At 38.4% G+C, this 24322-nt stretch overlaps 1 protein-coding gene and 1 non-coding gene across 2 annotated transcripts in view; one reads left to right on the forward strand and one right to left on the reverse strand.

Moving 5' to 3' along the window:
- The window catches only part of Laptm4b (lysosomal protein transmembrane 4 beta), a 64208-nt gene that overhangs the window by 15034 nt on the left and 24852 nt on the right, over nucleotides 1–24322 (reverse strand). Inside the window, exons 3-6 of the mRNA XM_005316317.5 lie at nucleotides 13062–13135; nucleotides 12578–12700; nucleotides 8570–8668; nucleotides 4295–4390 (exon numbers count right to left, since the gene is read on the reverse strand). Of these exons, the coding sequence (XP_005316374.1) occupies nucleotides 4295–4390; nucleotides 8570–8668; nucleotides 12578–12700; nucleotides 13062–13135 (392 nt within the window). The remainder of the gene's footprint in view (nucleotides 1–4294; nucleotides 4391–8569; nucleotides 8669–12577; nucleotides 12701–13061; nucleotides 13136–24322) is intronic.
- Nucleotides 10222–10295, forward strand: Trnaa-agc (transfer RNA alanine (anticodon AGC)). Its single transcript has one exon. It is a non-coding gene; the product is annotated as a tRNA-Ala (tRNA).

A 24322-nucleotide genomic window follows, 5' to 3' on the forward strand; every position in this document is an offset into this window, starting at 1 on the left:
CTAGGGGGCTGGGGATGTGGCTTAAGTGGTAGCGCACTCACCTGGCTACCCAGAGTGAGGCACTGGGTTTGATCCTCAGTACCACATAGAAATAAAATAAAGTTATAAAAAACATTGTCCTACAAATGTGAAATAAAATTTTTAAAAAATTCTAGTTAGTTAAGGAAAAAGGAAAAGATAGGAGCACTACCATATTATAACCTCGAAGAACCAGAATATCCAGGAAGTAAGCCTATAGGCTCTCTTACATCCCTAAAAGATGCCAACCAGATATTATCATCTCTTGATGCAAGAACAAATTATCAGCAATAAGTCGTCTTGCAAAAAAAAATCCCAAAAGTAACAAACCCCAAACATGGAAAGCCTCCACATCCAACTGATAATTGTCAGGAAACACCTGGTATGTAGTAAGAAAAAATCTAGACTACGGGGCAAACTGATTTCTTATACAAAAATTTAAGAGTCTCCACCACTACATACTGACCCACAGATCCTATCTCTAATAGTCTGCTAAAAAATTATGACATTATGAGAAATATATGGAAATCTGGGGGCTTAATTCTTATTTATGATACTAAGGAATTATGGGGCTGGGGATGTGGCTCAAGCGGTAGCGCGCTCACCTGGCATGCATGCAGCCTGGGTTCGATCCTCAGCACCACATACCAACAAAGATGTTGTGTCCGATGATGATTAAAAAATATTAAAAAATTCTCTCTCTCCCCCCCCCTCACTCTTTAAAAAGGAATTATAGTTATAATTAAGAATTCTTTTTGAAAATAATACCTTCCTGAGCTGGAGTTGTGACTCAGCATTTGCCTCGCACGTGTAAGGCACCACATATAATAAAATAAAGGTCCATCAACAACTAAAAAAAAAAATATTAAAAATGATACTTTCTTTTTATAAAAATCTTTTTTAGAAAGTACTATTAGAAAGCTGAGACTTCAGTTAGTGATCTAGTCAAATATTTTGGAGAGGACTACCAATATGATGGAGTTAGGAGAAGGTAAATCTCCCTTTCCCAGAAACACAAATCTTTAAAAATGACAAAGAAAAAGGTCACTGGGAAGTTGGGGAACACAGTGACATGACCAGCAACTCCATTTCCTCATCTTAAAAATGGCAAGCTAGCTGGGTACAGCGGCTCGCATCTGTTATCCCATCAGCTTGTGGTGGGCAAGCAAGGGGGTGGGGGGAGACAAATGAGGCAAGGCAGCAGGAAACAGATTTATTTGGCTGCAGCCAGGTTCAGAAGGCAAAGCTTTCAATGTAATCAATCAATCAATCCCCTGAACCCAGAGTTCAGGCAACTTCAGAACTTTATACCCAGTTTGTTGGGGGAGGGCCTCAGAAATTCATACAAAAGCAGTTCTTTCTTTCACTGTTCTAGGCAAGTTAAACCTTCAAGGACAGCACCTGAGAGGGGAGAGCTTCTTTTCCCCCTTTCTTCCCTCCCCCTGCCAGCTGTTGTTACCATGGAGCCTAATTAGTAACTAGAAACATCTTCTCTTAACTTTGAAATGTAAACATCTCTGTGAAGCTCAGCCCAAAGCCAGAGGCTTTGAGAATCTCTCTTCCTTATCACACTTAGCATTTGCAAACACACTTCCCACTTGAAAACTTTTACAAACTATTGTTACTATACTAAATTGTCCATAAATGTTTGAAAAACTACTAGAGGGTGTTCAGAACCTGGAATGCTAATCTCTTTCAGGCTCTTGACCAAATTTAATTATTGTAAGACATGAGCAACAGGAAATAGGAAGCATAACTACATTGAACTCTTTTGCAGAGATCCTTTTTCTGATAGTCCTAAGATCAATTATGGTGAAGATTTCTGGAGATGCTTAATTAAGATTTTTCTGTAGAGGAGAGGGTGCCACTACCGGCTCAGGAGGCTGAGGCAGGAGGAGTTCAAAGCCAGCCTCAGCAGAAGCGAGACACTGAGCAACTCAGTGATACCCTGTCTCTAAATAAACTACAAAATAGGACTGGAGATGTGGTTCAGTGGTGGATTGCCCTTGAGTACAATCCCCAGTACCCCCACCACCATCACCAAAAAAAAAAAAAAAAACATAGGGCAAGCTAATATAAAATGGCTGAGAGAATGAGGACCAACCAACAACCATCTGTAAGCAATTCCTTAACACCTATGCCAGCACACCAGCAACAGCCACAGGGGTCCAAATCCTAGTGAGCACAAACCAATGTCCAGCTAGAAGACTTTCTGAAGAGAGCAGGTTTTTTAGAAGAAGAACTGGGAGCACCCAGCTGAAAAATACAACCAATTTTTTTATTATTATTATTTATTTTTTGGCACTGGGAAGTTGAACACAGGGGTGCTTTACCTCTGAGTTACATCCCCGGTCCTTTTCATATTAACACATGGTCTCACTAAATTGCTGAGGCTGGTTCAGTCCTCTTGCCTTAGGTCCCCAAGTCACTGGCTTGACAGGCATGCACCACCATGCCCAGGCTTGATAAAAAATTTTAAACTTATAAGTAAGCCTAAATAAAACTTTTTACTCTAAGAACCCAGTTTCTACATAATTTCTACAAGAGGGGGAAAAAAACCCATACAGCCAAAAGCATAACAAACCAAGTATGTGCAATACGGGCATCATCTTCTCTAATGTGGTTCTACAAAATGAAAGTCCCACCAAGGGCAGTAGCACATGCCTATAATCCCAGCAGCTAAGGAGGCTGAGACAGGAGGATCACATGTTCAAAGCCAGCCTCAGCAAAAGCAAGGCGCTAAGCAATTTAATAAATAAAGTACAAAATAGGGCTGAGATGTGGCTCAGTAGACAAGTACCCCTGAGTTCAATCTCAAAGGAAGAAGAAAAAAAAAAAATGGATGACAGTCCCACATACCATCACACTATGAGTCAGGCTAAGGTTTTGACATACAACTTTACAATTCCTCCAATTCAAAAATCTCAAACTCTATTCTTACTCAACAGCACAATAATTGTACTAAGATGTGTTTTTTGTTGTTGTTGTTGTTTGGATTTTAAGGGAAAAAAAAGAAATTTACTGGTAACTTAATGTCCAACAATCCAGAAGGAAAAAATTTCTTGAGCCAGTCATTTTATCAAAAACACAATAATTCTTTTAAAAGACTTACTGATCCAAGAAAATTCTTGTGAACAGCACATGTGTTTACTGTATTCACTACACCGGGTTTTGCAGACCCTTAAGAAGGGCCTCCTAGCCTCTGGGTTTGCTGGGCCTCGTGCATCAGTCTGATCAGTCTACTCTTAAACCCCTGGCTCATGTGTATCTGATTCACCCCAAGAAATGTTTGATGGGCACTTTGGGAAACTATTAATGCAAACATGCTCTTGACATTCCACAGAATTCTCAGTAATACCAGCTTATACCCACATATTTAATATAAAATGTTATATTGTCTTATTCCTGTTTTATACACAAGGAAGTAAAGAAAGGCACAGGTTAAATTACTTTAGTAAGATTAGTAAGTGAGAAAGTCACCAGATTTTAAAAAACAAAACACAAAACTCTGTTCTAGTTTAGACTTGCCGTAACATTTATACTTCTTCTTTTAAGTGTCCTGTCCATCCAGTCCCACTGACTCTGCCCCACCCACATGTTCTTATCATGCACCCCGTCCTCACTGGCCACTCACTGAGCCCTTACTTGTACAGGGCACCACATCAGCACCACAGTGAATACAGATGAAGAACACAGAGAGTTTACTACCTGGAGGACCTCGATTTTCATCTCACTGAGCCAGGGGGTTGAGACAATTTACAGGAATTATAAAATGGCTTCAAGGATGCTTCCCGTGAAAACATGTTTTTTTCAAATCATGTATCACGGGTTTAAATTTTTTGAGTATGAACAACTAGTAGCAAAAGAAGTCACACAAATTCTCTTAAGGTTTTTATACACAGGGCAAGTTATAAAGACACAATAACCTCTATCATTCTTATTTATCTACCCATAAAACCATACTTAATGGTTCAATTTCATATATAAAGTGAGATAATACAGTCACGCTATGCAGAATTAACATCTAAAATTATATTCCATGGCTTAATAATTCAGGGACACATATCTAATATTTTTTAAAATGATCCACAAGGTAAGCCACTGAGATTTCAATAACCTCTAAGGAAAACAAAATACATTTAACTAAATCCTTTGATGACCAAGCAGCTGATAGATACGTTTCAAGAATAAAAAGTGGCAAAACACTTTAAAGATTAGAAGCCATGGTACAGTAGTGGGCAGGGGGGATCTCCACCTTAAGTGACATCACACCTACCGTAGTGTCATTGCTGGTAACGTAAACCAGGACATCAGAAGAGTTCCTGCCATTGATGTATCGGTAGCAGTTCCAAACACAGCTAATCAAGTAACCCTGGAAGTGAGTACTGGTTATTAGATTTTTAATTTTCAAACTGCAAACAATTTAAAATACCACATAGATAAAAACATACTACAAAACTTTTTATTACATAAAACTAAAGCAGGTGTAACCTCTATTAACCAGAAAGTCTTTAAAGAGTACAAAATGCTGGGTATAGTAACTCACTGGCTAAGGGTGCTCTTGTACCTTTGTATTTTATCACACAGTGTGGGCAGAAAAGAGGTATTGGTTAGGAAGAGGAGGGGCTGAGAGCAGAACAAGAAATTTCGAAGAAAACATTGTCCAAAGGAACAACCACCACAAATACTTATTGTCCTCAAATTCACAGTACAAATTCATTAATCTACTTATCACAATGCATTACCTCTGTTTCATTGGGAATTTTTATTCTACATGATCGTCTATGATTTAACCACAAGTCAATTTTTTTAAAATGTTCATAGCCTATGAATTTACTTCCAAGTCATCAAAATTCACTAAAACATTTCCATTTTCATAGTGAGATATCCAAAGAAGATACTTCAAACGAATTACCAGAATAAAGACATATTACAAATAAAGCTTAAATTCATGGGGGAGGGGTTATGGTACCAGGCATTGAACCCAGGGGCATATCCCCAGCCCTTTTTATTTTGACAAGGTCTTCCAGAGCTGCTCAGGTTGGCCTCTGACTTGTGATCTTCCTGCCTCAGTAGCTGCAATTCACCACTCCCCACCTGGCTATAGTGGGAGACGTTTAAGCAATGAACTCCATATACGTCCATTCTAACCATCATAATTTGATTAGAAATTAAATTATTTCAAAATTCCTTCCTTAAACTTTTTTATTAAAAGAAGTTTAAATATACAGAGCACATGGACACCTCATATATAGCCAAGAATATAAAATGGTGTAGTTGCTTTCAAAAAGTCTGGCAGAGCCTCAAAAAAGAGGAGTTACTACCTGATCCAGCAATCCACTCTTACATATGCAGCCAAGAGGTCACTTATACATGAATGTGCATATAGCAGCATTATTCCACAGAATTCTCCCAGCATGATTCATAACAGTCAAAAGTGGAAGCAGGGGCTGGGGATTTAGCTCAGATGGTAGAGTGCTTGCCTCACATGCACAAGGCCATGGGTTCAATCCTCAGCACTACCCCCCCCCAAAAAAAGGGGGGAAGCAATCCAAATGTCTATCAACTGATGAACAAGACACACAAAATGTGGTGTGTATCCATTCGAGTGAGGGTCATTCTGTGATTAAACAGGAAGTAAACTCTGATACATAGTATAACATATGGGTATCCATTGGAGTGAATGGTCATTCTGTGATAAACAAAGTGATACATGGTATAACATGGGGGGGATCCTTGAAAGCAAGATGGTAAATGAAAGTCAGCCAAAAAGAAGCCAATATTGAATGACTGTGTTTATCTCAAATGTCCAAAACAGGCAAATCTATCAGAAAGTAGCTTAGTGATTTCTAGCAGTAGACAGTGGGCAGAAGAGTGAATGGTGAGTGGTAAAGTATTCCAAAATTATATTGTGCAACCACGTGGTGGTGAATGCACAATTGTGTAAACATATAAAGAACACTGACTTGTATACTTTAAATGGGTGAATTTTTTGTGAATTATATTTCAATTTGTTTTCAAAAAATTTTAGCAAAAAATAGGTAAAATATTCTGTAGAATAGTCAGAATGCTGTCTTGAACTGCATTCATATTTGAAGGTGATTATTTCTTGCATTCAACTTCAGATGTTAAACTGAAAATGTATACGCTATTTTATAAAATTTCTTTAATATTTATTTTTTAGTTTAGGTGGACACAATCTTTATTTTATATTTATGTGGTGCTGAGGATTGAACCCAGTGCCTCATGCATGCTAGGCGAGCACTCTACCACTGAGCCACAACCCCAGCCCCATAAAATGTTTCTTGAATGGCTATAATCTCAAAGTACAGATCAAGAAGGAAAAAGATGAAAAGTGCATTCTTTATTTAATAATGTACACAATATCTTCTATTCACTCAAACTTTCAGTTTAGCCCATAATGTTACAAGTTCTTTGTTGCCTGGGAAGCCCTAGGCTTTTTAAGAATTTTAATGCTTGGATGTATTAGTTATATGTTCTGTAAAAAGACTATATTCATTTAGTATTTTAGCAGTGAATACTAGATTCCGTAAAGCAAGAACTCTTTCAGACGAGAGTTCCTTATTACAACAAATCCATGACAGAGGCTGAACAGCAGACAAATGTGAAGTGCCTGTTGTCTGGAATTCCACAAGTCCACAGTCAGCACTCCCAAGGTCCCTTGGTGACACACACGGTTCATTCACTGCTCACCCCAGTAGGGGAAAACCTCTCTGCCTGTTGTCTCTAAACACCCAGTGACTTATTACAGTGACCTTACTTTTCATTTGACATTTCTTTAATCTTAAATTAAATCTTGAATTATATATTTTAAATATTTTAAGAATTTTCCAGTATGAAATGATATGTCAAGAGCTTTGTAATGTTTTGAACAACCAATTAAAAAAAAAATCAAACAAACAAAAAAAAAGAATTTTCCAAACTCACACTAAAATATTGCTTTCCTCATCTCTTTTTTATACATCCATGTATGGAATTTATCCAAATCTTTGACCATACAATATAAAAAAATTCAGTGGTGTTTTATGAGGGAAAACTGAATTGATTGTCTCTCTTTCTCTGTCTCCCACTTGCTGGGACTGAACCCAGGGCCTTGAGCTGCTAAGGATGTTCTCTACTACCAAATTACGCGCCCTTCAACATATTTTCAATGAGTGATTTTTCTCTCTACTCCTCTTATCTATTTAAATTTTTTTTCCTAAATGTACTTCCTTAAGTTACTGAATCTTGACTTTTTATTTTTTGAGAGAGAGAGAGAGAGAAAATTTTTTTTAGTATTTATCTTTTAGTTTTCAGTGGACACAACATCTTTATTTTACTTTTTTAAGTGGTGCTAAGGATCGAACGCAGCGCCCTGTGCATGCCAGGCAAGCACACTACGGCTTGAGCCACATCCCCAGCCCTGAGGCTTGACTTTTGAAGAAAAGGGTAATTTTATGTCAAAATAAAGAGTTTTAAAAGTTCAAAGCCTGGGCTGAGGATATAGCTCAGTTAGTAGAATGTTTGCTTTACATGCACAAGGCCCTGGGTTCAATCCCTAGCACCACACACACACAAAGTTCAAAGCCTAAGAACCACTTGAGACAAACACAGGCTATCAAAATACAATCTGATTATAATTATAATCACATTGACAGAAATGAAAAAGAACAGGTAATATCTGATGAGAAGGGTGGGAACACTATTGGTGGGAGTGACAACTCATTTAACTTTTGGGGTGTTCGATCTGACAGCCTACCAAAGGCCTTCAACGTATGCCTGTCCTCTGATTTTAAGAAAACCTGTTGTCTGGGGATGCAGCTCAGTGGCACAGCGCTCACCTCACTCCTGAGAGTCACTGGGTTCAATCCTTAGCACCACATAAAAATAAATTTAAAAAGGCATCCTGTCCATCTACAACTATAAAAGAAATTGGGGGAAAAAAAGGGAAGAAAATGTATCTTGAGGACACAAATGCCTAAGTATTATTACAGCACTACTAATAAATGAAAAATTAGGCACCAATTCAGTGTCCAACAACTGAAAGAAATAATAACACTCATAAAGAATTGATATTCTAAAAATGACAAGAATGTGTAATCCCAGTGTCTCAGGAGGATTGCAACTTAGCTAGAACATAAGCAACTTAGCGAAACCCTGTCTGAAAATAAAAAATAAAGTAAAAGCAGGCTGGGGATGTGGCTCAGTGGTTAAGTGCCCGTGTGTTCAATCCCTGGTACCAAAAAATCATCATCATCATCATCATCACAAGAATGTCTATTACTTGGGACATTGTAATGCATGTTGCAGTATCATAATCTATGCAATGTATAATATTATATTAATTTATTTCCATTTAAACATATTTTGGAATAATCCTTGATTGGCCTATGTAATCCTGGTGTTTCTCTCTCATGTAAGTAACAGAAGGAACTGGAATATTAGGAAACCAAATAGCAGTTCAGACAATTAACCGATCAGGCTGTTTATTTCTTTGGCATATAGAATATTCTCAATAATATTTAACCATATGTAAAATCCTTATGCTTACCTTGAATGTCAGGATAATGCTGATAAACAGAAGAATAATAAGGACCAAACAGGTAGGATTCACCGACATGATATCATCTCTGTAAGGAAAATTAGGAGGCTGCAAAAGAAAAGGGCCTCGTTAGCAAATCTCTTTATAATCATTCAAGATATATTCGTTAGACAGCATTTCTGATGGGCTCATCAGAAACCAACGGGCAAAAGCAGACAGTTCCCATTTAGAACCAACGCACAATTTCTCACCCACCTCTATTCATGAAAAAGCTACAAAAGGTGTGACAATGGGGACAGACTAGTCTGTCCTTAATGCGGGCAACAATTCTATAAAAGGGAAAATCAAAGGAAGAGTCATGAATGAGACCTGAAAATACCACTTTGCTCGCCTACTACACAAATTTAGAAGTTAGTAGTCTGTGGAACATTTTGTACACCTGGATTTTCTGGGAATTCTAGACATTCTAAAGAGCACGTACAGGGTCAGGGAATGGATTTAAAATGGTGTTTTCTTTATGTAAAGTATTCTTGCTGATCTTAGAGAGCAGATTCTCTTATAATAACAAGAATTCACAACATCTATTAGAAGAGTAGGGGCTGGGGATGTAGCTCAGTTGGTAGAGTGTTTACCTTGCTTACACAAGGCCCTGGGTTCTATTCCCAGTATCATATGCGCGCGCGCGCGCGCGCGCGCACACACACACACACACACACACACACACACACACACACACAAAGTCAGGAGATGGGAATATAGCTCTGTGGTAGAGTGCCTGTCTAGCATGAGGGTTTGATCCCCAGCACGTGAAAACAAAGAAACAAAAGGAAGTCCTACCATCTGACTACACTGATGAAGAACCAGATCCAAGGAAACCTATTTAGGATGACCATAGTCATCTATGATCAGTGGAAGCAACAGGACTTCACCAGGACACACCACACACACACACAAAAAAAAAAAAAAAATCAAAAGGAAATCAAAATCAAAGTAATTTTTTGAGATCAGGTCATGAAATCAGTTTTTTAAAAAATACTTTTTAGATGTTGGTGGACCTTTATTTTATTCATTTCTTTATATGTGGTGCTGAGAATCGAAACCCAGTGCCTCACACTTGCTAGGCAAGTGCTCAACCACTGAGCCACAACTGCAGCTTCCAGAAATCAGGCTTTTCAATTAGAGCCTGAAAGGGATTTTTGTAGTAGTGATTCTTTTCTCTCTTTTTTTTTTTTATACTTAACCACTGAGCCACAGCCTCAGCCCCCCTTTTTAAAGTGTGAGACAGAGTCTATATTATTTAGAGTCTTGCTAAATTGCTGGAGCTAGCCTCAAACTTGCAATCCTCCAGCCTCAGATTCCCAAATTGCTGGGATTACAGCTGTGTACCACCTCAAAGTAGTAATGATCTTAAGGGGCAAGAATAACATAGTGTTGTTCATAAGACCAACAAGAAATCATATTGCTCCTAAGGTCTAATTACAGGAATGAATTAAAGAAGAAGCATGTGACCTCTTTCACAAAGATCTTGACACTCTTCCTCCAGAAAAGTGGACATGGTTTCTACATATTGTTAAGATCTACAGAAAGATACGCATGTCTGTGTTTGACAAGACTCCACATAAATAAACTGAACAGGCATTAGAATTTAGCAAGCAGGTGCTGGGGATATAGCTCAGTTGGTAGAGTGCTTGCCTAGCATGCAAAAAGGCCCTGGGTTCAATCCCCAGCACCACCACAAAAAAAAAAAAAAGAATTAAGCCAGGGGGCCTGCCTTCAGTGCTCTCAGATAACAGCCTCTCAGAATCACTCTATCTCAATCTGTCAACAGAGGCTCCATTATCAGGAGAACTTCAATGCTGCCATTCATTACTGTCTTTTAAGGCACTGCTGATAATGTGTAAGCCTCATTCCTTCAGCCTAATCTTTAAGTAGAACATAGAGAAGATATTCACTTGGGTTATGTTGGGGCTGGGGTTCTATCTAGTTCAGTGGGAGAGCACTTGCCGAGCACGTCTGAGGCACTGGGTTCAATCCTCAGTTCAACCCTTTATAATTATTTGTAAAACTAAATATAAATAAAATAAAGGAATTGTGTCCATCTACAACTAAAAAAAAATGTTTTTTAAAAAAAGGTAAATGTTTATTTTAATTACTACCAGCTCTAAAACAAACAAGAAGGGAATGAAAAAACAATATAGAGCTTAAAAGGAAGTCTAGGTAGATTCTGAGCATTCTGCATGCTTGCTCTGCATATTAGGCTTTATGTTCCTTCTGAATCTCTGCAGCATACAGAGTATAGCACACCATCTCCTATTCAAATAGTCAAAGGGCTGCATATGGTTCACCTTCATGTCTCCATCACCATCAACACCCTGTCCCAACCCCTCGAATCCCAAATCATGCTGAGATGGTATTTCTTCCTCTCTTCCAGGATGAATTTTGGGAGCCCAGCACCAGAGATCATCATCACAGAGTTTTTAAAAATAAAAAAAAAAAATCGTTCAGCACCAAGGGCTGTGACTCAGTGATAGAGCTCTTGCCTAGCACTTGGGAGGCACTGGGTTCAATCCTCAGCACCACATAAGTAAAATAAAAGTATTTTGTCCATCTACAACTAAAAAACATGCATATTAAAAAAAGACCAGTCTAGGCAAGTTGGCAAGACCTGGGCTCAAAATGAAAACTCAAAAGGACTAAAAATGTAGCTCAAGCCAGGCACAGTGGCACACACTTATTATCCCAGCGGCTCAGGAGGAAGAGGCAGGAGAAATTTAGCCAGGCACTAAGCAACTCAGTGAGACCCTGTCTCTAATAAAATACAAAATAGAGCTGGGGATGTGGCTCAGTGGAGTGCCCCCTGAGTTCAATTCCCGGTACCCCCAAAACAAAAATTATATATTTAAAAAAAAAAAAAAAGTACCTCAGTGGCTTAATGGTAAAGCACTCCTCAGTTTAATCTTCAATTAAAACAAAACACATCACCAACTTCTCTTGCCTCATTTCCTCCTTTTTTCCCTCCAGCTCATCCACTGATCATTTCTCCTGAACTTTTCAGTCCCCATTATCACATTCCCCAGCCATCTCTTCCATTTCATGAGAAGTCTGCTCCTTTCCCAGTGCTCAGACACTACTTTAAAAAAAAAACCTCTAAGAATGAACACCTTATTTAAAACATTCTAAGATTTTGAAGAAATTTTAAGACAAATTCACAATTTAAAAAATAAAGATTATAAGATGTGAATAAGCAGATATTCCAACCTCTGCTATATGTTTCTTAATACCCAGCCATAAATACTTACTCATATGGTCACAAAGGACATTTAATAGACTCATCCCCAAATGATAACTGGGGAAGAAAAGGATTTTATGATCAAATATGTTTGGGAAACAGTATATAGCAGAGCCCCAAGTTCTCCCATACAATAGCAGAGGCATGAACTACATTTTATTCATACCTAAGCAAACTGCATTTCACAAAGCAGGATTATCAGCATCTACACTATAATTTAGGTAGATTCATCAAATGCCACCATCACTGCCACCAACTTATCTCTCTCAGGCTCAGGGAGGTTTTATTTCCCAAAAGATTTTCTAAGAAATCAAAACTCTTTTAAGATTACATTTAAATATCTCTCATCAGGCCATGCATAGTGGTGCATGCCTGTAATCCCAGCAGTGTGGGAGACTGAGTCAGAAGGATCACAAATTTGAGGCCAGCCTCAGCAACTCAGCGAGATCCTGTCTCAAAAATGGGGGTGGGGGGAGACAGGGGATGGGGAGGAGAGGCTAATAATGTAGCTGTGATAGAGCAGCCCTGGATTCAAATCCCAATACTACCACATCACACACACACACACACACACACACACACACACACACACACACACAAATCAGTAATTCGTATGCAATCTAAAACTCCACAAATGAAAGTATGTGAGCCTATCGCTATACTTGTATGTCTCTTACTGAACCAGGTATCTCTCCAGACAAGAAGTAATCATTGGGAGGGCCACGTACCAGCTGGCGTATGTATTCCTGAATGGAGTTTGGATAAACAAGCACAGTGACTGCAACCAAGGTGTTCAGGGCAAAATCAAAGATCTGGTAACAGAAGAATGGGATGATCCAGGCAGCATGTTGCTAAACATAAGAGAAAACAGCAATGTTAACGCATTCCGAGTCACAAAACACTATTTTCTTGAGTTCAAAGAAATCTTTTTTTAATCTAAAGGGACATGGTGGAATTGAAATTCATTAAATCAGGTCATGACAGCAACTGGTGCGCCAAATGGAAGGAGTCAACAAACACGACTCAGTGAACTGGTCTGGGATTATAATGTTGGTTTTACTGGATTTCCTAGTAACATGACGTCAGTGAAAGATCAAAACTTCTGAAAAAGAAAACTGGGAATAATTACTTCATACTGACTATGGTTAAATACAGAGATTACACATATAAGAGACAGAGGAAAAGGACTGGCACCTTATTATGGCTACTGACCTTGTATGCTCCATAAGTCGCCATTGCACATATCAGGATCATGAGGAGAGAAACTGCGATAGCGATGCACATGTCTGCCAAAGACAATTAGCAGTAAATCCACGGTTCAAGTATTTTTGAGTCTATCCTCAAAGGCACTTTGTTTATAAACCAATTATAAGTAACAAATTTTTTAATTTATTTTTTAGTTGGACACAATATCTTTATTTATTTATTATTTTTTTTTTTTTAAAGAGAGAGTGAGAGAGGAGAGACAGATAGAGATAGAGAGAGAATTTTTAATATTTATTCTTTTTAGTTCTCGGCGGACACAACATCTTTGTTGGTATGTGGTGCTGAGGATCGAACCCGGGCCACACGCATGCCAGGCGAGCGCGCTACCGCTTGTGCCACATCCCCAGCCCCCTTATTTATTTATTTTTATGTGGTGCTGAGGATCCAACCCAGGGCCTTGCATATGCTAGGTGAGCGCTCTACCGCTGAGCCACAACCCCAGCCCCTATAAGTAACAATTTTATGTGAAACAAACCACTATTTTTTTGAGTAAACTATAGCTTATTAGCTTATTAGGAAAATAAAGTGACAACGATATTCTCCCTAAATCATAAATGATGGCAGATATGAGATTAAAAGAACAAGAAAGAGAGAGAGGTTACAGATATCAGCAAAATTGGGGCCACACGTAGAGCCACACACCAGCGACTCGGGAGGCTGAGGTAGGAGGATTGGGAGTTCAAATCCAGCCTTAGCAACTCTGCAAGGCACTTAGCAACTCAGTAAGACCCTGTCTCTAAATAAAATACAAAAAAGGGCTAGGAATGTGGCCTAGTCAGTGGTTAAGCGCCCCTAGATTCAATCCCTAGCACCCGCCCCCCAAAAAATAAAATAAAATAGAAAATTAAGTCCTTTGGTCCACTAAACTCTCTAAATAATAGGTATTCTTTTATAGTCATACAGATGTCTAAATCCGATTTTGTAAACTTGAGTATCTCGTGACTCAAAATTAAAATTTCCCATAGCTTCCTAGTTCACTTAGAAATCTCAATTTCTTTTCATGGCCTTGATTCTATAATGTACCTACCTCTCTCATCTTACCTCATCTTTCTCGCTCACTATAACCCAGCCACACCACTTGGTTCATTAAACACAACAAGATTGCATTACCATTTACAGTTCCCACCGACGAAAAGCAGCTCAGTTATATTTCCACATCCTTTTAATCATTCAGGTCTCAGCTCCAATGGCAACACCCCAGAGTTTCCCTGAGTTCTATAGTTAGGATAACCCTCCCAGTCACTATCACATTACTGTGATAGTAATGTGGTACCATCCTTATTGCAAGATCACTATTATCTTATTTCTATTTGATACCAGTATACTATCTGCTTCCCCCTGAAGTAACCTTCCTACTGAAAAGGATCTTGTCACCACTATAACCCCACCATCCAGGCAAGCAATGCCCACTGTAGTAGCCTTTAGCCACATGTGGGAATTGAGCACTTGAAAAGAGGTTAATCTGACTGAGATGTGTTACAAGATTAACATACACTCCAGATTTCAAGGACATGGTACAAGGAAAAAGAATATAAAATATTTCACTAGTAATTTTTACACTGATTACATGCTAAAATAATATTTTGGATACACTGAGTTAAAAATAAAACAATTAAACTTAATCTCACTTGTTTATCTTTCTTAAGGTGGCTAGTAGAAAATTTATTTTTATGTACCATACTACATTTCTATTGAACAGTGCTAATCTAGAATGATACCTACATCATAGTAGGTACTAAATGAACATTTATTCACAGGGTCCCTATCTTTAGGAAATTCTGATTAGAAGCATGGTAAAACTAGTTTTCTAAAGACAATATATGGGGTCATTATTTGGCTGAGAGCACAAAACCCTGCTTGACAGTTTTGAAGACATTTTCACAAATGTTTTAATCTTCTTGACTGAGGTAGATGTTATTGTTCCTACTGACCAGATTATAGAACTAGGGCTCAGAGGTTATATAACTTACTGAGATAGTTATTTGCATCAAAAGGATAAGCTATGACTAATTCTGTTACAATTTCAAATCCCCGGGTTCTTTCTACCATATCATACCACACCATGTTGTTCCTACTTAAGCTATGAACACTGACCAACTACTAACCTGGGCTGCCACTTCCTCTAGGTTTTTCTCCAATGGACAGCATTCTAGTTTTAGAGGCATCCTCTGTATCCTCAACTTCAGTTGAGATATTTTAAACAGGGGGTTTACAAAGTACCTTCTAGGACAGAAATGTAGGTATGGCAACAAAGACCTTAAAACAGCACACACCTTTAATTCCAGTTAATTTGGAGGGCCAAGGCAGGAGGAGCCCAAGTTCAAGGACAACCTGGGCAACTTAGCAAGACCCTGTCTAAAATACACAATTAAAAAGGGTTGGGGGGAAGGTGCTGGGGAGGCTGGGGTTGTGGCTGAGTGGTAGAGCACTTGACTCGCACATGTGAGGCACTGGGTTCGATCCTCAGCACCACAAAAAATAAACAAAATAAAGTTATTGTGTTCATCTACAACTAAAAAATATTTTTAAAGGACTGGGGCAGGGGGATGAGTTTGGGAATGCAGCTCAGTGGTAAAATGCCCCTGAGTTCAATCCCCAATACAAACAAACAAAAAAAAAAGGTGAAGAGTTGATTCTCAAAAAGAAGGAAAATGAAGGTGATGAAAACAGGACAATTTGAATGCATTTAACATGCAAAAATCTTCTTTCAAAGAATATAAAACCCAGAGAAATTTAAAAGGTATAAATAGAAGTCATAAAGTATCTGATTACCACTATAATAAGATACTTTTTTTGGGGGGGTGGGTACTGGGGGTTGAATCCAGGGGAACTCTCCTCAAAATTTTTTTTTTTTTTTTTTTTTTTTTTTTGGTGACAGGGTCTCCCTAAGTTGCTGAGGCTGACCTCAAACTTGCAATCCTCCTGCCTCAGACTCTCAAGTAGCTGAGATACAGGCTTATACCACAACATTTAGCAATAAGATGATGTTTACCATAAAAAATGTTATTAACAAAGAAATTCTCAAAATTCTATCTATAAATGATTTTACCAACCACACTGCATAGACTGAATACTCCTAATCGTGTGCAATAAATAACTTAGGCAGACCCAAAGTATAATAAAAAAAACACAGAGCAGATAAAACAGGCTAATACACAGTCTATCTCCAAGCAATCTACAGCAGCTGCTCACCACTCTAAAATAATGTGCAGTATACATAGTAAATAGTACAGTTACTCTGAGGAATTAAAATCCATTCCCTGTAATGATGTAAAAGTAAATAAGAAAATGATCCTAATAATATAGAGGTCTCTGGGGCTGGAGACATAGCTAAGTTGGTAGAGTGCTTGCCTGGTATGTACAAAGCCCTGGGTCCAACCCCTAATGCCACACACACACACACACACACACACAAATAATTAATTAATTAATTGATTGATTGATTAATAATATAGAGGTCTTTGCAATTGATAACAGTTCTGGCCAGTGACAGGGCTGTCCTTTACTTATTACAGTACAGCAGCCTATCCAGCCCACCATCAGAGCATGCAGACATCACATTGTTCCTGCCTTAATAATGCAATTCTAATTGAAAAAGAAACCTGGGAAAACTGTCTAAAACATGGGTCACAAAAGGCATAATTAGAAAATTTTTTCTAATGCTAAATTATCCTTGAAAAAAGGTAATTCTACTTTTTAATGTCTTGGATTTAATGTCTTGGATTTACTTCTCATAAAACTCATAGCTAGCTTGCAAACTAGCTAGTTTATGCTCACAGACTTTGTCTAGTCATAAACCATTCTTCCACATAGATCTTCTCTAATTTCTGCCACATTTCTGGCACTGCAGTACATGAAAACAAATAGTATTTAGGGTATACTGTCACCACGAAGTATAAAGAAGAACTACTTTCAGCTGAATTCATAATAGTATGTAGCTACTCTGAGCAAAATACAAAGTCCTTGAACCCCACAGGGGCAATCAGAACAGCCTAGTTCAAGTCCATGCCACCGGGGCCTACATTCTGAGGTTGAAAGCTTAGAGAAGAATAACAAGAAGACACTAACTTGATTGCTCTGAAACAGAAGGAAGCATCTACTATGCTTCCTTTGCTTGTGTGGTGGACTTTTTACTTTATACCACATAGGATTTTTTTGTAATGTGCTTACTTCTAGTTTTATGCTTAGACCCAAAATTTACTTCATATATACTCAATAGGTATAAGCTAGGATAAACACTGTGAAGCCACAAAAACTAACAGGACACAGTCGATTCTCAAGGAGCTTAGGATGGATAGGAAAGGGAATTCAGAAGACAAATGAAGGGAGGGGAGCTTAGAGGGATCATATCATTTTTCAGTCAAGAGGAAGTATATTTCAGCAGAACACACAGTACTTGGTCAGGGTCCTTTTGTCCCTCGTATTTTTTTTTCAACTGAGATATAATTCACATACCATAAAATTCACCTTTTTTAAATTTGTAGATGGACAAATATCTTTATTTTGTTTATTTATTTTTATGTGGTGCTTAGAATCAAACTCAGGGCCCGGCATGTGCTAGGTAAGGCTCTACCGCTGAGCCACAACCTCAGCCCAAATTCACTCTTTTAACATGTACAATGGCTTTTCCTCCCTCCCCAGCATCCGGCACCTGTATCTATGCTGCCCACTCTCTACGTTCCAGGAATCAGACAAGAAGTGGCAAAGGGCACTCGCAGCGTGAGAGAACTTAAACTTTATTTTACGCCAGCAGGTCCAGAGATCAGGCTCCAAATCCTGGGTCTCCATCTCCAGTTTCTCACACCACTAGGCTATCTGGTGCCATAAAATTTCTAGTCTACATGTGCAGGGGTTTCTAGAGGGAAGCATGTTTACAGAAGCAGAGTTGGATGATAAGGAGAACAGGCTCCTCTCACAAGGACTTCAATAAATCTCTAGCCTTGGGCCTCCACAGGGGCGTTCACACTTCAAAAGGGAATAGTTACATTCCTAGGGGTAGTTACTTAGAATCCAAAATGTAAGGGGGCGGGGAGTGTTAATCTTCCTGAAGGGCTGACTAGCCGCACACACGCCAGGTGAGCGCGCTACCGCTTGAGCCACATCCCCAGCCCGAGAACTCTCCCTTTCCCAGGCACGATTTCTCATGACAAGAGTTCTGATAGTTTATTTTACATCCAGGCCTGGGTTTGTCATCCACTACCATCTACTTTCTGTCTCTGTGGATCTGCCTACTCTGCACATCACAGAAATGAATCACACAGCATGTGGTCTTATTATGGTCAGGCTTCAGTCACTGAGCATCTTGTTTTTAATATTCACACATGGGGACTGGGGTTGCGGCTCAGTGGTAGAGCACTTGCCTAGCATGTGTGAGGCCCTGGGTTTGATCCTCAGCACCACATATGAACAAACAAATAAAGTTAAAATCCATTGGCAATTAAAAAGTATTAAAAAGAAAAAAATTCACACGTGGTCTAAAAACTAATATTAAAAAAATAATAAAGAGCTGGGGTTGTAGCTTAGTTCAGTGGAAGAGCACTTGCCTAGCATGGCATAAGACAAAGATATAAAACAAGCTGGGCTGGGGTTGTGACTCAGTAGTAGAGTGCTTGCCTAGCACACGTGAGACACTAGGTTCAATCCCCAGCACCACATTACAAAAAAAAAAAAAAAAACCTAAATAAAGGTATTGTATCCATCTACAAAATATATATATATATATAAATAAAAATAAAATAAGATATAAAAAATTCAATGTTTATTAAATAATGTATTTAAATGTCTACTTCAGAGAATTTCAATTCACTATTCCCTAAAATAAGGAGATTAATTCCTGCCAACCAATCTTACATTGAGAAATTAAATTCACTTGATTCTCCTAAGATTGCTTATATAACAATAGAAAATCCAATAAACATTTACATTGTTTTGTGATTATGTTCACTGGAGAACCAAGCTGTGTGCCTGGACTTCAAGAAAATAAATTCAATAAAAAATATGCGCAATCTAGCTAGAAGCAGGTCTGCATTCCTCAGCTACTTGGGAGGCTGAGGCAGGAGTGTTAGGGGACAGACAAATGAGGATGATGGGAAAATGAGGTTAAAAATATAATTCTACAAAATGGCCTACTGTGCTGACCCCTACCTGCTTTATTCACCCCCACATGCTTTCTTTCAAAAAGTAATTTACCTGTAGCCCTACCTGGCTTAAGTGGGCAGGATATGTCACATTCTACCAAACTACCTGTTATCTGCAAGGAAATGCAAGCAGGAAATAACCTTGATAAGAGGAAGTGAGAGACATTTGGTCTTTTCACAGACCAGATTCTGAAAGATATGAACAACACCTCCTAACCACAAAACCTGTAAAAATGACTGAGAATCCAATTAGAACTGCTCAGCATGGGCAAAGGGAACCTAGAACTGTCAAAGCAATTGATACTTGAAAGTCTGCTATCCCCACTGTCAAAAGTCAAGAGGTGGACCTAGGCAGGACCCCAACAAAACTGAAGTGCAGGGGCTGGGGTTGTAGCTCAGTGGTAGAGCATGGGTGAGGCACTGGGTTGGTTCCTTAGCACCATATAAAAATAAATAAATAAAAATAAAGGCATTATATTATGTCCACCTACAACTAAAAAAGAATTAAAGAAAAAACTGAACGGCTGGGGTTGTGGCTCAATGGGAGAGTGCCTGTTTAGCATGCGTGAGGCACTGAGTTCGACTCTGGACTCTTAGCACCACGTATAAAATAATGGTCCACCAATGTCTAAAAAAAAAAAAAAATTAAATGAAAAAACACTGCTGGAGTGCAGTAGAGACACATGGTCCCTCTCCTATCTGAGAACACCCACTCTCCCTTGAATGTCTCCGTTCCCTTATCCTGTCCCTTCAATAAATTCATTTTTGTTACTCTGGGCAACGTGTCTGAAATCTTTCTGACTTGATTGCAAGAATTAGGATTTGAAGAGGGAGGTCTTTGTGCTTCCTCAGTTTCCCAGAAGGTCCCAGCTTTGCAACAGGAGCATCTCAAGTTTGAGGCCAGCCTGGGCAACTTAAGGAGACCTGTCTCAAAATGAAATTCAAAAAACAGAGTTCAGGATGTAGCTCAATGGTGGAGCACCTAGCATGTGGAAGGACCTGGGTTCAATCCCTAGTACTTTTCATCTAGGCCTCCATTATTTGGTACAAGAATCCCACAGGGTCAGTGTAGAGAAAATCCTCATCTTTGGTACCGGATCACCCTCAATATCTGATCAACTCCTAACCTCAACCTCCTAATCCTACAGGGTCAGTTTAGAGAAAATTCTCATCTTTGGTACCTGATCATCACCCTCAATATCTGATCAAACTCCTACCCTCAGCCTCCCTATCACTGGCCTGCTGAATCAGTCTAGCAACACCCACCTCCCCACCCTAATATTTCCTCTTAGTAATTTTCCATCCACTGACCACCACCCTTCTCCTTGGCTATAGAAATCGCCATCCGTCCTTGTTGGAGTGGGAGTTGAGCTGGATCTCTCTCCCACTGCACAAAATCTCATTGCAAGAGTCCCTCTTAAATAAGTCTTCTGCACCACCTTTTACAAGAGCCTAAATGATCTTTAACACACAGTAAAACTGAAAAAGCAAGTCCTGGGAGAATGCATACACTATGTAAATACTCTGCAAAGTTCAAGCTCCTGAGAGTTAAACAACAGATCAATTCCAGATGCAAACACATGTGGTCATCTATAAAGAAGAAAAAAAAAATGAATCATAGGCAGTTCTGGGGCATAGGAAATGGTTCAATCAAGAAGGGGCAGACAAGACTCTGAAAGTTAAGGTAAAATTCAGTTTCTTAAACTGCCAGGTATACAAGTACTTGTAGTAGATGATTTGGCATTTTTTATAAATATTTAATAATATTTTGTACCTGATCAATATTTAATAAGACAATTTTAGAAAAAAAAACAAGAACTCCAAAAATGTTGTCAATGAAAAAAACTGGAAGGGGAATCTAGAAAGGGAAAAAATAGACCTCACATTAAATCTAGGCTACATTACAAATGACGTCCCAATTTCAAAAGTTTTAAAACATAAACAACAGGCTGGGGTTGTGGCTCAGAGGTAGAGCACTCACCTACCATGCATGAGGCACCAGGTTCAATCCTCAGCACCACATAAAAATAAAATAAAGATATTGTGTCCACCTATAACTAAAAAATAAATATTTAAAAAAAAACATAAAACAATAAAATATATCATTTTAAAAAGCAGATGAGGTCTGGAGTTGTGGCTCAGTGGTAGAGCATATGCGATGGCCTGGGTTTGATCCTCAGCACCACATAAAAATAAATAAATGTTCAACTAGAACTAAAAAAAAAATTTTTAAAAACCCAGCAGGTCATGGAAAACACACATTTCCTGTTTCAGACCAAGTGAATAAGTTGATACAGTGAATAAGTTTGACTGGAAAGACACATCTGCTGTCTGGCATTGTGAATAGCACGGACCCTTGTTGTTACAATTGACTGTCACATCATTAAAATCTCGCAAATAAAATCCTGAGTCAACTTCTCAGAAAGTAAGTTCTGAGTGTATAATACAATATGCCACTTTCACACCTTCTCAGCTTTATTCTTCAGTCTTCTAAGTCAGTAGATCAAATTATTTTTCCTTTGACCTTTTATTCTGAAGTCATTTCAGACATACAAAAGTTGCAAACAGCAGAGATCTCACATATACCCTTCTCCCTGCTTCCTCTAATGTTAAATTTTTTTCTAGCCCTAGTATAATGATCAAACCAAGAAGTCAGCATTGGTACAATGTTATTAAACTACAGATTAATTACAGACTTTATGTGCATTTTACCCATTAGTTGCACTGTTTCCCCGTGATTCCTTATTTTGTTCTAGAATCTAATCTCAAACCCCATACTGTAGCGAGTTAGTTCATTAGTCTCCAACCTGTCAGTTTCTTACCATTCCTCACATTGATAAATTTTAAAAAATTTATAAACAAAAAAATTATTTATAAATTAACACGTATTACTACTACCACTATTTCTGTAAAAGAAATGTTAAAGGACTAGATTTATTGCTGAATTTTATTTTTTTTTTTCAAAAAAAAAAAAAGAACTAGATTTAAAAATGAGGAGAATTTCCTTTATTTTTTTTTTTCTTTATCCCAGTGAGTTATCCCTATGTAAATAGCAATTAGGATTCCTTCTAGCAGATCATTTTAGGAAAAGAGCACATGGGAAGTTGAAATAAATCCCTGTTCTTTCTGGATAAAGTCTTCAAATAGCTACCTTCATTCAAAAACAGAGCAACATAAAATTGCTATATTAACTTGTATTATTTTTCTAGCACAGATTAGAACAATTGATTGTACCAGTCTCAAGGACTATTTAATTCTATCCACCTGAATTAAATATTTAAAGGCTTGTCCATTACAGTGACCTTTGACCTACTGGACTTAGGTGCCTACCTGGACATCAGGTAACTCCATTTTGATTCTAGGACTCAGAACAGAAACTTATAAACTGTCAAGAAAAAGAAACTTAAGGGCTGGGGATGTGGCTCAAGTGGTGCAGCGCGCTCAGCGCCTGGGGCCTGGGTTCGATCCTCAGCACCATATACAAAGATGTTGTGTCCGCCGAAAACTAAAAAAATAAATATTAAAATTCTCTAAAAAAAAAAAAAAAAGAAAAGAAAAAGAAACTAAAGATAATCTGTTTCCCCTCACCATCAAGGTCCCTACATACAAGAATCTGTTGTTACCCAGCCATCTGTACCCAAAGTCAATTCTAGCTTGCTGCACCCAAGGTCGGCTTGCTCTTGTTAAAAAAGATATGAAACCTCTATTCAAGTGACTCTGCCTGCTACGCCTGGCAGAAGGGCGCCTGGCAGACATTCTCTGTCAATAAATATTTACTTGAACTTAGAGCTGTGTCTCTGTGAATATTTGTGCCAGCTACCCTAATACCTACAAGCTTATTAAAGGAGATCAAAACATATGGAAAGGAAATGTAAAAGGGAAGAGGTTTCAAAAATAGATTCACTCAAGTGAACATCTTCTCTTCTGTGCCTTCTTAACTTTGTGATTTAAATGATAGTCTCAAAAGTAATTACCAACTATTCATTTAATCTTTTCAGATATATGAAACACAAGAGAAACCTCAAATGCACTAGAATTAATATCCAGGACATTACAAAACAAATACTATTTTAAAGTCTTAAGCACCAGCAAGCCTTTGAAGGCAGCTAAATTAAGCTTAGCCTGTCACATAGTCATTCCCCAGCTTATGCTCTGGCAGTCAGAACAAGACATGCAGTGTTATCATTTGATCCAGATAGAACCACAGTGGTTAATCACTCAAAACTTAGATTTATCTAACCTCATTGACCTTAGAGGGAGAATCCTCCTCCTGAACATAGCATAAGAGAATTTACTTTTAAATATCAATCAAACATTTCATATGTAGTTTTACATAGTCTTTAAACTCAAAGAGAAGGAAAGCAGAGAGAGATTATTTTGATATTAATGGAACTCATTAGCCTTTCTGGAAGAATTTGTAAGATTAACAACAGTTATTCAAAATAAAGGGAATAAATATTACAGCAGAAATCATGTCTGACAATGTCCCAGGCTCCAGGATAACATAATGCCCCTGATTCTTTTTATTTTATTATTTGATTGTTTTAGTGGGTGGGGGAGTTGCCGGGGATTGAGCTCAGGGGCACTTGACCACTGAGCCACATCCCCAGCACTATTTTATATTTTATTTAGAGACAGAATCTCACTGAGTTGCTTAGCAACTTGCTTTTGCTGAGGTTGGCTTTGAGCTTGGTGATCCTCCTGCCTCAGCCTCCCATACTATTGGGAGTATAGGCATTTCCACCACCGCCCTCCCCACCCTCATTCTTAATCCTTGCTAGGAAAAAACGTGTTTCCTGGTCTTCATTTATTTGCTACCTATTGCTGTTTCTCCTCCTCCTGATCTTACAGTTGGGGCCCCTTCAGGGCTTATCCTGGGACTCCTTCCCCTTTCTCTTTCCTCTCTCCTTAATACTAATGCCTCTTTTGGACTTATGTCCTCTTTGAACTAGCCACTTTGGGACAACTAACATGTTTCAATCCCAACAAATCTAAATAATAACAGACAGCAAAATGTATGGAGTACTTAACTATGGGCCAAACCCCATTCTGAGCACTTTGTTTCCTTTT

This window comes from Ictidomys tridecemlineatus, chromosome 7, assembly GCF_052094955.1.
Source record: "Ictidomys tridecemlineatus isolate mIctTri1 chromosome 7, mIctTri1.hap1, whole genome shotgun sequence".
In the NCBI taxonomy this organism is placed as follows: Eukaryota; Metazoa; Chordata; class Mammalia; order Rodentia; family Sciuridae; genus Ictidomys; species Ictidomys tridecemlineatus.